General features: G+C 44.2%; 1 protein-coding gene across 1 annotated transcript in view; it reads left to right on the forward strand.

Moving 5' to 3' along the window:
- Positions 1–14,621: 14,621 nt before the first annotated feature.
- Positions 14,622–15,139, forward strand: part of MAP3K5 (mitogen-activated protein kinase kinase kinase 5) — a 167,604-nt gene continuing 167,086 nt past the window's right edge. The window contains 3 exon segments of the mRNA XM_023750205.1: positions 14,622–15,068; positions 15,070–15,123; positions 15,125–15,139. The exon segment at positions 15,125–15,139 is cut by the window's right edge and continues 159 nt beyond it. Of these exon segments, the coding sequence (XP_023605973.1) occupies positions 14,931–15,068; positions 15,070–15,123; positions 15,125–15,139 (207 nt within the window). The 5' untranslated portion in view covers positions 14,622–14,930.

Genomic DNA, 15,139 nt, shown 5'->3' on the forward strand with positions numbered 1-15,139 from the left:
GCGTTCATAAGATGTTCAGGAAGGGATATCATTCGTAAAATATTGACATCGTATGTGACCTAAGAATTACACAGCATCACCTCCTGAACCTAGAGGAGACCACCAGAACTGAATGACTCCCACAGCAAAATGGAACCAGGCTCATGTCTAATTCTCACCATGGACTTTATAGATTGCATCTGAGAATTGGAATTTATCTATCTGCTTCATTCATATTAAAACATGAATATACAAAATGTCAGATTTAATTCAACTCTCTCAGGAGTTTCTATTTGAGAGGAACACTTTGTATGTTTGTTTTCATGTCCTTTGCACTTGGGTAAACCTGAGATCCAATGTCACTTCCTTCACAGCCCCAAGTGTTTTCAAAGGTGGCACAAGACTGTGAGCTCCTGAATCAGTGTCAACATGAAGGCTGTAGTCACTTTGTTTTTCAGACATGGACAACTTAAATTCCAATTTAAACTGCATTATCCTAATCGAGTAAACAGAGTGGGAGTCCTGACTTTCTTTAAATGCACAGCAACCGAGAAAGACTAAAGAGGGAACAGCTAGTTGGCCATGAGTTCCTGCACCTGAAATGAAAAGGAAACATACATTAGTCCCAAAACTGTCCTTCTAGGAGTAGCCACTACATATGAAAAGGCGTGGGAAGGATGCAACAAATGTGACCATTTTATTTAGTGTTATAAGCACAGCGAAACCTTCAACATTAGTTTGGAATTAAATAAATACTCATAAGCTTAATAAATGTTTTAATTTATTTAACACATAACGGCAGGGCCTGGAATACCTTACTGTGCCAGAGAGTAAGGAAGTGCACACACAAAATTGCACAGATTGTATAAAGGACATAGGTCCCTGCTAGAGGGGAGCTCACCCTGGACACATCTGGACCAATTAAAATATTGGTAAGTGTAGATTATAACCTACTGAATAAAGCAAATGTGGTAAAAATGTTTACAAAGTTTGTTCCTAAATAAATAGAAAAGTTTTAGAATTTAGTTTTATTCTCCACTACCCTTCAGAGACAAAACTTTCAAGAAGCTCAAAAAGAAAGTGAAATCTCTCCTCTCCCATCTCACTCGCATGGATTGCCTACAGATTTCTTCTGAAAGATTCTTTTGTTCCCTACACCCACTGACTTTTCTGGGTGTTCTTAATGCTGCCCCCTACGCAGGAAAAGTCCTTACCTTCTTATCCCACACACCACCTCTCTCCTCTTTCAAATACTCCCTCAGGATGGAATACTTCCAGAAATTTCACCTCATCTCTAAAATTTAACTTCCAAATTTGAAAAGAACATGCATCTAATAAAGTTTGTAAGAATTGTAATTGCTTTTCTTATTTTTTACCATGTTTGTCTATTATTAGATAGGATAGTAACTGGGATATGTGTTCCATTGAGCCAGGAATCTCTGCCTGTTATGCTCACTGTTATATCCCAAGAACCTGACATAGGCATTCAGGAAATATTGTCATTGAGTGAATGCAGCATTATACAAGCCTAAACTCTCGCTTTATTTTTTTTGTAGTACCATAAAGGGTAAACTGAAAAAATTCTGAAAATTTCTTTTGCTATGCTAAAAAGAGGTTAATATAATATTGAAGTGAGCAAACACAAGGCAGCTGGAACGTTGGCAGAGTGATGCAGGAGGATTTACCCAATCTAAGCTAAAAATAGTGTGGTCTCTCTGGGAAGAACAGAGGCTGGTTCCAGCTGGGTAAACTGCTGATGGTGATCCTGACCACAGAAAAACATTCTGAGGGGCTCTGATAGTAGCCACTCCTTACCTAGCAATGCATGACTCTAGCATTGTAAACTATTTCATTCTACCGGCAAGGTTTTCTAGAATTAAAAAAATTTAACATATAAATAAATCAACCACATTCCTATACTGGATTGGGGCAACTTGAAGTGAAGTCCAAGTCTAATTTGTTTGTGTCTCCAGAATCTTAAAGAATTCTCAAAATACAGTAAACCTTCCATAAATGTTTAACAACTTGAGTTGAATTGGAAGATCAAAGAATAGGAGACATGAAATATTTCTTCTCATCTCTTATCCCTCCCCACCCTCCCTTCGCACTCCTCCCCAGATCTTACTTTCCAAGTGGAGTCCAGGTTTGCTAGGGTTGTTGATGGAAGTAAAGTTAAGGACTGTGTGAAATTCCATTACTAGAAATTTATTCCCTGTGAGTTTTTTAATTGATTACTTGAAGAGTCCTCTTTTAAATGCAATTAGGCTAGAGGACAAAGAATTCTGAGTTTTTATCTCAATTTGCCCTTTACTTCTGAATTCCAACTTACCTAGATTTTTGTTTCTCCTTATGTAAAATGGGAAAGTTTTAACTAGATCAATCATTTCTAGGCAAGAGGACTTGAAGACTATAATAAGTTTACATAAACTAATCTAAATATTGCAAAGCCAAATGGGAATTGTACATTTATAATTCTTCAGCAGAGGCCAGCCTAGAATTCTATTTTCTTTTTTTTAGACTGAAATTATATGAATGTAGTGTGGTCACACTCATTCTCTGATGTTGATATTAATTTCTGATTAACTGCTTATGAAATCATAACATTTCTGGGGCTCATGGAGGCAAAAAAAAATTGAAAAGTTTTAAAGGCATCAGGTTGATCTCTAAGACACTGCAGAGCCAAGAGGTCTAAGGCATAGAGTTGCTGCCATCATGCACTCCTTATTGTGACTCTTTTTTAAAGCTTTATTTGGGGTATAGCAGATAGATAGGAAATAGATATACAGGCTTTGATATATGTATACATTGTGAAATAATCCCCACAATTAAACTAGTTAACACATCCACCAACTCACATAATTACCTTTTTACATGTGTGCAATGGGAACACTTAGGATCTATCCTCTTAGCAAATTTCTAGTATACAATGCAGTATTGTTAATATAGTCACCATGCTGTACATTACATCACTGGAACTTATTCATCTTGCATTACTAAAACTTTGTATACATTGACCAACATTTCTCTATTTCTCCTGCCCCCAACCCCTGGCAACTGCCCTTCTACTCTGCTTCTATGAGTTCAATAATTTTAGATTCCACATATGAGCAAGATCATACAGTATTTGCCATTCTGTGTCTGTTTTTGATTTTTCCACTTAGCATAGTGTCTCAAATCATGGATTTCCTTCTTTTTTAAAGCTAAACAATATCCCCTTATTGTGACTTTTGGAAGTCTTGAAGAAGAAGGAAGCTACCAGGGCATTCAAAACCCGTCAGAGAGATCATTTTCATCACTTAGAACATTAGCAACACTTAGGAAGTGCTCCCTTATTGTTATAATAGGCTTGTTACTATCTGTCCTCCACGTCATTTGGGGGTACTTGGCTTTTCTCAATGAGACAGAAACCATTTTTATCAAAACATTTATTAAACCTCAGAGTTGTGTAACTTATAAACTTGGCCACTGCTGTGGAACACCATTCAACTAAATTAATGTAAGCGGGCATGGCTAGATATCAGGCTTCTGTAAGAATCTACAATTATATTTAAAATGTTTTGTTTTTATAACTGCTATTGTGACACTCATACAGACTCTAATGGCAAATATTTACCAACCCAAATTGTTTTCGAAACTAGTTTATCTTTCTCACAGAGATGGACAGGAAGTAAAATAATTTAAATATATGGTCTTTCTATCCAGGTGAGTCATTATCCTAGGTAATGGACAGGTTACTATAAGTTTCTTTATGATAGTTATGGAAAAGAATTCCAGAAAAAGATAGGTAATTTTTTTTTCTTTTAGTTCTGCACAGCATTGTGCTGGGCACATAGTAAGCCTTTGATGTTTGCTAGAGGGTAACATCACCATCATCCTAACACTTTAAGCATTATCTTCAAATATGTAATGGGTAGTTGGACAGATGTACTTTACAGCCCTTCAATTTCCAAGAGTCTATAATTGTGGGCTAATTTTCTACAACAGTCATTCCATATCACTTGTTTTTTTAGTTATACTTTCCTGTTAAAAGTTTTAGAATCTCGTGGGAACGTAAAATGGTAGAGCCAATGTGGAAAACAGTATAGCAGTTCCTCAAAAAAAATAAATAAAATAAACATAGAATTACTACATAATACAGCAATTTTAATTCTGAGTATATTCGAAAAAGGATTGAAAACATAAACTGAAACAGATGTTTCTACACCTATGTTCATAACAGCATTATTCTCAATAGCCAAAAGGTAGAAACAAAACAAGTGTCCATTGACAGATGAATGGATCAAAATTGTGGTATATACATATAATGGAATGTACTTCAGCCTTAAATATGAAGGAAATGCTGACACATTCTACAACATGAATGAACCTCAAGATATTATGTTAAGTGAAATAAGCCAACCACAGAAGGACAAATATTGTATGATTCTACTTATGTGAGGTACTTAGAGTAGTCAAATTCATAGAGACAGAAAGTAGAATGGTGATTGTCGGGGGCTGGGTGGAGGGACCAATGAGGAGCTATTGTTTAGTGGGTATGGAATTTCAGTTTGAGAAAGTGGAAAAGTTCTGGGGATGGATAACAGTGATGGTTGCACAACAATGCAAATATACTTAATGCCACTGAATTGTACACTTAAAGACAGTTGAAATGGTAAATTTTACGGTCTGTATATTTTGCCACAATAAAAAAATAAGTTTTGAGTCTTAAATAGACTTACTGTGCTTCTATGTAGAGAGACAAAAATCTATGCGTGATTGATATAATCTGAGCATAGTAGAAAAGGCAATTAATCATTCTCCTTGTCTTCTGAAAAGACAGAGCTGTTAACACAATCCTCAGATCAGAGATGTCGCACTGAACCTAAGCCTCATGCTTTTTACTTGTGTGATGATATCTATTTGTCCACTTTAAGCTCTTAGGCAGGATTATAGCACCTGCACTCACGGCCGCTTGATGATCCTTTAGATAAATGGGATAAATTGGTAGAATTGTCCCATGAATGGATATTGGCTCCAATGGATAAATGGCTGGATAAATGGGTGCTCTTCTGTAGGCTCAACTGAACAAAACAACATGGGATATAATGAATTGGCCTTCTCAAATCTCCATAATGATAACATCTCCCTCCAAGGGTTGTTGTGATAACTAAATGAGGTGACATGTATCACTCACTGTAAGCTCTCAGTTGGTATAGCTTATTATTTTAGTTATGCTTTCTAGCTTGGCTTAAGTATTACATTTAGTTCTTTAAGGCAGGAAATTTAACCATCTACTTCCCATTTCATTCTTAATTTTTTCCCTTAACATCTTTCACTATCCCATAGAAATGAGGGTTGCCCAATATTGCGAGGACATTGCTAACTTTTAACTCATGCACTCCCCAAAATAATTTAGAAAAATTATGAAACCCACATACATTTTAAGTTGCCCTCTAAAAAGTTTTCTCATAAACTCAAATAGCTGCAAATGATGTAATTTCGAGCTCATTGAAGATTTCATTTTAAAATTAAAAGTATTTTATCAATTTAAATGTTTCCAATAGATTCCAAAAATAATAGGCATCTGACACAATCATTGTATTACTTATCTAGTGCTTTGTAATAAACTGTCCACTTAGCTGAAAACAAACATTTATTTTCTCAGCTTTTCTGGGTCCGATTACTCAAGATCTCTCACAAGACGGAAGTCAAGGAGTTGGTCTCATCTGAAGACTAAGAATAATCCACTTCCAAGTTCACTCACATACATGTTGGCAGGATTCCGTTCCTTTTGAGCTGTTAAACTGAGGGGCGGGCTCTGTGCTGGCCAATGGCCACATGGGGCTCTCCATAGGGCAGTTTACAACATGACACCTGGCCTCCCTCAGAAAGACAGAGCGTGAAATAGAGAGAGAGTGGAGGGAGAGAGAGAGAGAGAGAGAGAGAGAGAGAGAGAGAGAGAGAGAGAGAGAAAACAAAAGAGGATGAGCAAGACAGATTTCACCCTCTTTTTGTAACCTAGTCTCAGAAGTTGCGTCCCATCACTTTTGCTGTGTGTGTACTCTTTGTTAGCAACAAGTCATTAGGTCGGACCCACCTTCAAGGGGATGGGTTTACTCAGGGCATGAATACCAGGCGGCAGAGATCATTGTGGTCCATCCTGTAGAGGCTGCCTATCACTATTTTCAATTTTTAAAAATACATTAGCAAGATCATCTTTAACTATTAGGAAATTTATCATTTCTTTTTCTCCTTGAACTCCATTCCACTATTCTTCCCTGAATCTTGTTCAAGTGTAATATATACTTACACTTGGAATTATTTTACCAATTTCCTTATTATACATCACTTTAGGATAACTATGTACATACATAAAATTTTTTAATTAAAAATTGTATAGCTTTATGGCTTTAGGGATTTTTTTCTAGGACAAGTTATCATACCTTTATTATTAATTCTAGTAGTGCTAGTATTATGATGAGTATTGACCACAACTCCATAAACATTTAATAATACTTGATAAATAAGTATTAAATACAAAAAGTAAAATGCCATTGGAAATACTTTACTTAATGTGGTAAAGCTGTTCATTTTTTTCAGTTAGCTCATTTATCTTTTCTTGAGTATGACTTATTCTGAGAATGAGTCAGGGCCACTAGTAAATGAGAGACTAATTATGTCATTAGTGATAGTTATTAAATGACTCATTTTTTGAGGGATCCATATCACACTATTAAACCAATCTAAACATAATGGGCACATAGGTGGGATAATAAATGAGCAGAGAAATGGTTCATGAATGATAGAGTCCAAGTAAAAAATTAATATGGATTTAAAGTATATAAAAAACTTTTGGGGAAAGCCAATGAAAATATTTTCTTGCAAGTTTGACTAAATGTTTATGTAAATATAAAACACCAATTTACCTCCTAAAAGGACCCAAAAATTCTGAAAAACTTTCCTCCACCCTAAAAGCACAGCAAAGATGCATTTGTGGAGGGCACAGCAGAGAAAATTTGTAATAGAAGAGTTTCTCCCCACTCCCCACCAACCCCAAATTTGTAAGAGCCAGGAGGAATAGGAATGATCAACACTATAATAGAAGTACATTATTTTCAGGGCTCTTCTCTACTGAAAGTGCATGCTTTGGCTCATTGTAAGAGGGATTCCATTCAGCAGAGCTACACTTGGACGTGGGAGTGATGCAGTCAGCATCTTGCTCACACATGTGGGACAAAACTACAATTTCTGCATTTGGTTTATCATGACCATAATTGGTGTGATGAACATGTCTCCACTGATTTGGAAATAAGTGTGGAATGCTTTTATTTTCCAACTAGAGGCCGGGTACATGAAATTCGTACCCGGGTAGGGTCCCTAGGCCTGGCTGGTGATCAGGGCCGATTGGGGCCTTTTGCTGCCGGCCAGGGCCTTCCTTCATTCTGTGCCGCCCCCTGGTGGTCAGCGCACATCATAGCGAGCAATCAGTCTCCTGGTCAAACTCCCACAAGGACAATTTGCATATTAGGCTTTCATATATATAGATTATTGCCACCAACTATTTCTTACCTAATCTCCTTCATGCAGGGTAGCAGGACTATTAGTAAAAACAGTCTCTCTCATGTGACTATGTGTGACACTTTAGTACTTACAAAGTATTAGTTACAAAGATAAGATCCCAGGAAAAGTTGATGGGAATAATGCTATGGAATTTCATGAAAAAGTAGGTGATTCCTTTCAATCTACAAGTGGTAACTTTAAAGCCCTGCAGTTATTGATTTTGTCTACACAACATGCCTTACTTCTCTTCTCATTGCAGACTTCTCTCTTTACCCCTTACTACACAGACCAAGGGTTAAGACCAAGACTGAGCCTCTAATTGTACCTTGAACTAGATACAGGATGGGCTCCAGAACTAAGCCACACTAGTGAAAGTTATTCCCTACCACTTCTTTTCACTGCCTTCCACTTAGGGGAGAAGCTGGCCTGAATATCCTGGTGAAGATCTATACTAATGAAAGGGTAATATGCTAGTTAGATTGGACGTCTTCTGGACATCCTTCCTGACAAAGTTGGGCCAGAGGGAAGCCAGCCTGAGTCCTGAGTGCCTGCCAGCGGCCTGGGGGAAGCCAGCCTGGGTCCTGGGTGCCTGCCAGCAGCCGGAGGAGAGAAGCCCGGGTCCTGGGTCTTGCACGAATTTTCATGCATCGGGCCTCTAGTTTTCTAAATAATGGACTTAGAATTACCAGGATCTGTGACTTATAAAAGTGCTATCTCCAATGGACCTTGTCTTACCTATTTAAAATGGACTAAAGACACCTCTCCAGGAGAGGTCATATGTACTGAAATTAACTTCCCCATATTCTAAACCTTAGTACTTTGGAAATTAGCAATTAGAATAAGCACTGACTATAATGGTAAGAAATTGTCTATCCACTGAGCAAAACTGGCTAGGGCACTATTTTGCCTCTTTAAGAACAAACCTGAGAACCCAAAATAGGCAGTGATTTTGCGTATGTCTTTTTGTATTAGAAAAAAGTACTCCTTTTATTTATACAATTGTGAAAATGCACCTCTTCTGGGTGATGCAGTTAGGAAAAAATGCTTTCATTTTCTCTAGATGGACACACTGAGCCAACCTTGGAAGCACCTGTCCCCTCTGTCTGCTCAGAGTCTTCATATTTGAGTTGTAAATTGAACCATCTGAATTTATGCATATTTGTCTATTTATCAGCTATAAAAATGGAAATTTCAAATGGTTCAACTTAATAAATTCCATGTAAGTGCAATTAGCTAAATCATGCCATTAGTTAGTGAGAGACTTAGAACTAACTACAGTCTTTCAGTATTTCATTGGAGTTTGGGTGCCACTAATCAAGAACATCTTTAAAATTATTAAATCAATTCAAAGTGAAACAAAGTCAGCAAAATAAAAATTGTGTATGAAAAAATGGCTCTGAAAAGATCTGGAAGGGAAGCAAAGGTGAAATGGTCTAAAAAGTTAAGATTTTGCCCTAACTGGTTTGGCTCAGTGGATAAAGCGTCAGCCTGCGGACTCGAGGGTCCCAGGTTCGATTCCGGTCAAGGGCATGTACCTTGGTTGCGGGCACATCCCCAGTAGGAGGTGTGCAGGAGGCAGCTGATCGATGTTTCTCTCTGATCGATGTTTCTAACTGTCTATCCCTCTCCCTTCCTCTCTGTAAAAAATCAATAAAATATATATTTTTTTAAAAAAAGTTAAGATTTTTAGAAAATACTATATATATATGTATATATGTATGTATATATATATGTATATGTATATATGTATGTATGTGTGTATATATATATACATATAAAAATCCAGAAACTGTAACACCGTCATGACCATAATGACCTAACGATTGGTCGCTATGACACCCACTGAGGCCAGCGAATTGGCCTCATCCGGGCTGGATCGCCCCCAACACCCCGATCAGGGTGGGGCCAGCCAGCCAACCACCTTGGCTGGCAGAAATTTGGGGTCCGAGGACCTTGGAGTTGCTCGGTCTTGGTCTCGGGCAGTTGCACAGGCAAAGCTCTCCTTTGGCGGAAGTGGACCTGGGATCAGGGCACTGGAGTTGCGGATGGGGTGAGGAGGCTTTCCTGGTGGCCACAGCAGTCCCCATGGGCCGTACACAGGTCAGAACAGCGGCAGGAATAGGGGCCGCAGGGCGCAGGGGGCAGTGGCACATAGGAGCCAGGAGGTGCGAGGCCCGACATGGGCTCTTACCCCACCTGCTGGGCCCAGCAGCACCAGAAGGTAGGCCATGATGTGCAATGAGGTGCTGGGCCACTGACGGGAGGAGAAGCAAGCCAGGAAGGCAAGGCCCTGCACCAGACAGAGCCCCAAGTGGTGTGGGCAGGGCCCGAGCTGGAAACCCTGGTGGGGTGGGCAGGGCTACAGCCCCAGGCCTTTTCGGCCTTGGCCTTGGAATTCAGAGGTCAGCCACACTTCAAGAGAGAGGATGTGGAGGAAAGTGGCAAGGCCACAGGAGGGATAGGAAATGTAGCCATCTTCGGGAAACATAGCTGTCACGGTCTTCAGTAACTATGAACAGATAATCTTTGGTCTCTGTTCTACAGAAGAGGAAGCTGAGACTCAAAGAAGGGAGCCTTCTGCAACACCTCATCCACTTCTCAGACCTGACCCTGTGCAGCATTGTTTTTGTTGAAAGTAGAGGATCCAAAATGTTTTTAGATCTTTGCTATTTTAGACAGGAAAGAATTTAGCACAGGGAATTGGTGCTTGGGAAATCATCGGAAAGCTGAAGGAGTGGGTATTAGGGTGAGCCCCCAGGAAAGACTCCCTGCCCAGCGGGAGGAGCTGGCCCCTCAGCCACAACTGAATTCTAGGACACTCTGGCACAACTGTGACCTGGGGATCAGGAAACTGCTGCCCCCGCAAGTGCCCTCCAGCTCCCACAAAACAGGTCACTGGGCACTGCCTCTGCCACAACTGTCTGTGCACAGCCTGGATTCCGCTGCAGAAAACCTCCACATCTCTGCAAACATGATCACCAGCAGCAAACAGCCCAAACTGCAGGAAGATGCCTCTGCCCTACTTCTGTCTTCAAAATATTGTGCAAGCGCATCCAATTAGCAGAAACGAATCCATATCCAGAAACCTAGCTGCAAAGGAGTTTGGGCAATTTCAGACTTTCGTCTAGGAGTGAGATCTTGCCAATGTACCTCATGTGCCTGGTATTGATAAAAATGGGGCCCAGCTGGTGGGGCTCAGTGTTTGAGCATCGATCTATGAACCAGGAGGTCATGATATGATTTCTGGTCAAATTTCAGGCTTGATCCTCAGTAGGGGCATGCAGGAGGCACCTGATCAATGATTCTCATCATTGATATTTCTATCTATCCTTCTCCCTTCCTCTGAAATCAATAAATATATATTTTTTAAATGGGGTCATGCTGTATATATGTGTTATAATGAGTTTTTCACTTCATAGATCACTAATGTCTTTCCTGTTAAAACCATACTTAGAGAACATTATTTATTTATCATCTATACTAATAAAAGGGTAATATGCTAATTAGACCAGATAGACCGGATGTCTTCCAGACGTCCTTCCGGACAAAGCCGCGGCTGGGAGGGCCAAGGCAAGCTGCCATGGCTGGGAGGGCCCATCGCAGAGCCCCGGCTGCCTGGTCCTCAGCTCTGCTCTTCGATTGATCCCAGCAGGGTGGGCAGGGCCTCCCTGTGGACAGCGATGAATGGCAGAGCCCCAGCCCAGTGGGAAGGGCCTCTCTCTGTTCTGCAATTGATCCCAGAGCCCCAGCAGGGTGGGCAGGGCCTCCCTGTGGGCAGGGATCAATGGCGGAGCCCAGGCTGGGTGGGCAGGGCCTCCCTGTGGACGGTGATGAATGGCAGAGCCCAGGGTGTAAAGGGCCTCCCTCTGTGCAGCATGGATCACGGAGCCTGGGCAGGGTGGGTAGGGACTCCCTCTTTGCTGGCTGCCATCAATTGCAGAGCCCCGGCTGGTGGGCAGGGCCTTCCTTTGCAGGGCAATGATCTGGGGGCTCCCAGACTGAGAGAGGGCACAGGCCAGGCTGAGGGGCTCCCCCGAGTGCATGAATTTCATGCACCAGGCCTCTAGTTCATTATAATTGATCTCAGAGAGAAAATGGGAGAGAGAGAGAGAAACATTGTTCTGTTGTTTCCTGCACTCACTGGAATGGGTATTGAATCTGCAACCTGGGCATGTGTCCTGACTGGCAATTGATCCACCACTTTCTGGTGTATGGGACAATGCTATGCTGGTACCTTGACCCAAAATTCCAGCCTCCAGAACTGTGGGAAAAATATATTTCTGTTGTTTAAGCCACACAAATTTATGATATTTTGTTATGGCTGTCTGAGCTGACTAATCTATACTAATAAAAGGGTAATATGCTAATTAGACCAGGTAGACCGGACATCTTCTGGTCATCCTTCTTGACAAAGCCACGGTGTCAGGGGCCGAGGCAGAGATGGTTAGGGGGCGATCAGGCTGACAGGCAAAGCAGTTAGGGGCAATCAGGCAGGCAGGCAGGTGAGTGGTTAGGAGCCAGTGGACATCCCCCAAGGGATCCCAGATTGGAAAGGGTGCAGGCCGGGCTGAGGGATCCCCCCCTTCGTGCATGAATTTCGTATACTGGGCCTCTAGTTATCTATACTAATAAAAGGGTAATATGCTAATTAGACCGGGAGACCTTCCGGGAGACCTTCTGGACATCCTTCTGGACAAAGCCATGGTGGCGGGGCTGAGGCAGAGGCGATTAGGGGCAATCAGGCCAGGAGGGGAGGGCAGTTGGGGGTGATCAGGCCAGCGGGGGGGGGGGCGCAGTTGGGGGCAATCAGGCTGGCAGGAGGGGAAGTTGGGGGTGAGCAGGCTGGCAGGCAGAATGGTTAGGGGCGATCAGGCAGGTGAGTGGTTAGGAGCCAGCAGTGGGATTGGGCCTAAACTGGCAGTCGGACATCTCCCGAGGGGTCCCAGATTGGAGAGGGTGCAGGCCGGGCTGAGGGACACCCCCCACCCCGTGCACAAATTTTGTGCACCAGGCCACTAGTGTATAATAATCTTAGGTCTTCTTTGTATAGTAAAATGCTATTTGAGAATTTAGGCATTTTAGTTTTCCAGATAAGATTCTAATGAATTTCCAGTGTTTATTATTTTAGGCCAGGATCGGGTAGAGGATTATCTTCTCCAACAGGAGTTTATAGGTTTGATAAGTTGTTGGAAATACTAAAAGATATATATTAGTAGCCTATCAACGTTTTGTCTCAGTATATCACTGATATACACTCTAATGATATCAAGCGCAAAAGCAGAGATGGATCACATAGATTCCAGCTGACATGAAGAGTGTAAAGTTTCCTAACTGTAAATGTCCTTTTATCATCTTACAAACCTTTAGAAAGAGCTAAGGCCATTTTGCTTCCTTAGAATACAATTGTGTAGCCTCTGGGCTTCTATTTTTTTCATAAGAACTCAAGCAATTCCTGAATATGGGAAGCCCAAAGCCTGTAACTTCCTTGCAATTTTCACTGGTTTTCTTAAAGTTACAGCATTGTGGAGTTTTCTGAGAATTTACACATCTGTTTTTACTCTTTAACTAAGTAGATTCTTTTTGTTTGAATGCTTTTAAGCAATCCAAGCATTCCCCTCGCGCCCCCCTCTCCATGGTGCAATTGAGTTGTTAATCCTCATCTGAGGATATTTTTTTCCATTGCTGTTTGAGAGAGACATGGATGTGAGAGACACATGGAGTGGGGGGGGGGGGGGAGGAGAGAGAGAGAGAGAGAGAGACAGAGAGAGAGAGAGAGAGAGAGAGAGAGAGAGAGAGAGAGAGAGATGAGAGAGGCACATCAACTGGTTGCCTCCCTCAGGGGCGGGAGCGAATCCACAACCCAGGTTTGTGCCCTTGACCAGGAATTGAACACGTGACCCTTTGGTGCAGGAGCCGACGCTCTAACTACTGAGTCATGTAACCACTGAGTCACACCGGCCAGGGCCTGTGGTGCAATTTAAAGAACAGAGTAAGTCACTTAATTTCCTTCTTTTAACTGGCGGCTGATGATTTGCCAAATCGGGTATAGACCTCGTCTTCTATCCCAAGGATATGGATATATGGCACACGTATTTGTGTGTGTGTGTGTGTGTGTGTGTGTGTGTGTGTTGGGGGTGGGGTGGGGAGGAGGTGGAGGGGAGACTGTTAAGACCCTAAAATAAGAATGCTAAATCGGTCAGGAGCTAACCAATTATTCATTGATGATAGCACAACTATTGGACATTTTTAAAGGAAATGTGCCAGGGGAAGACCTGATAAATTTGGCCTGCCACTTCCGGAGCGCACTGTCACGAATAAACCACCCTCCCCAGTTAGGCCCCAGCTCCAGGGCGCTCGCTGGGTTGAAATCCTCCCGCCTTTCACAAAGCCGGCCTCCTGGGCGGCCCCAGTCCTCCTAGACGGCGCTGTCGAGCGAGCCCGGCAGGGGCCAGAGGGGGGCGCCGTGGCCACGGGAAATGCTGCAAATGCTGCTGGGGCTGTAGCTCCGGAGGCCCCAGCATTCGCTAGACAGACTTTTTGCGCCACCCTGTTGTCGCGTGCGCTTCGGGCTTTTGCCGACTCCAGGTCTTCTTCGGCGGGGGCCCGGTTGGTGGCGGAGAACCTTGGCTCGGCGCCGCGCTGGGGCTGAGATCCGGGAGCGGCGGCGCGGTCAGTTTCGTCCCGGCTCCGGCTTCCCAGTGGCGCCTCCTCTGGGGCGGGCCCGACTCTCGGTGCCGCGAGGAGTGGGCGGCCAGAAGCCTGTGGCCCGCAGGGCGAGCGGGGAGCGCGGACACTGCCGCGGCGGGGCTGGCGCGGGGGCTGAGCGGCCGCAGCACTCGGAAGTAGAAGGAGACCAGGGGAGTAGGAAGACGTAGCACAGATCCCGGGGAGCTGCTGCCGAGCAGGGAGGCCGATCTGTCCCGACACGCCGCCCAGCGCGCCTGCCTGCCTGCCCGTCAGGTGCGGGCCAGGTAGCTCCGCTCCCCACCCAAAGGGCGCTCCGCCTGGCCCCTCCCCGAGCGCCCCGCGCGGAAGGAGCCGGGGCCCCGGGTTGACACACCCGGGCACTCGCACCCCGAACGCGGCGCCCTTGAGCTGCACCGCCGCGCAGGTTTGCGAGCCGACTTGTCCGCCCGCCAAGAAAAGGAAGCGCCGTCCCACCCCTTGTACTCTACACCCTGCGGCGGGCGAGCGGCGCGGCCACGGAGGCGCCGAGGAGGGGCGAGGCGCCGCCGGGCAGCGGCGTCCCTTCGGGGGAAAGGGCGTCCGAGAGGAGGCGTCGGCGCGGCGCGGAAGGCACGACTCGCGATGGCAGCTGCTTAGCCCGGCGCGCGCGGAGCAGCCCCGAGCTGTGGCTGCCCAGACGGAGCGGCTGCGCGGGGGACGCCGCCGCTGCAGCCCGGCCGGGGAAGATGAGCGCGGAGGCGGGCGAGGGCATCACTTTCTCCGTGCCACCCTTAGCCCACTCGGGCCTCTGTGCCCTCGCCGAGGACGGTAGCTGTTGGAGGGGAGGAGCGGCGGCGGTGGCCGAGGGCGAGGAGAACCAGCTGCCCTCCGCCGCCACCGGGCAGCTTCTGGAACGTGGAGAGTGCCGCCGCCCCGGGTCGCTGGGTGTCCCACC

The sequence above is a fragment of the Myotis lucifugus genome, unplaced genomic scaffold (assembly GCF_000147115.1).
Source record: "Myotis lucifugus unplaced genomic scaffold, Myoluc2.0 scaffold_11, whole genome shotgun sequence".
NCBI classification, from domain to species: domain Eukaryota; kingdom Metazoa; phylum Chordata; class Mammalia; order Chiroptera; family Vespertilionidae; genus Myotis; species Myotis lucifugus.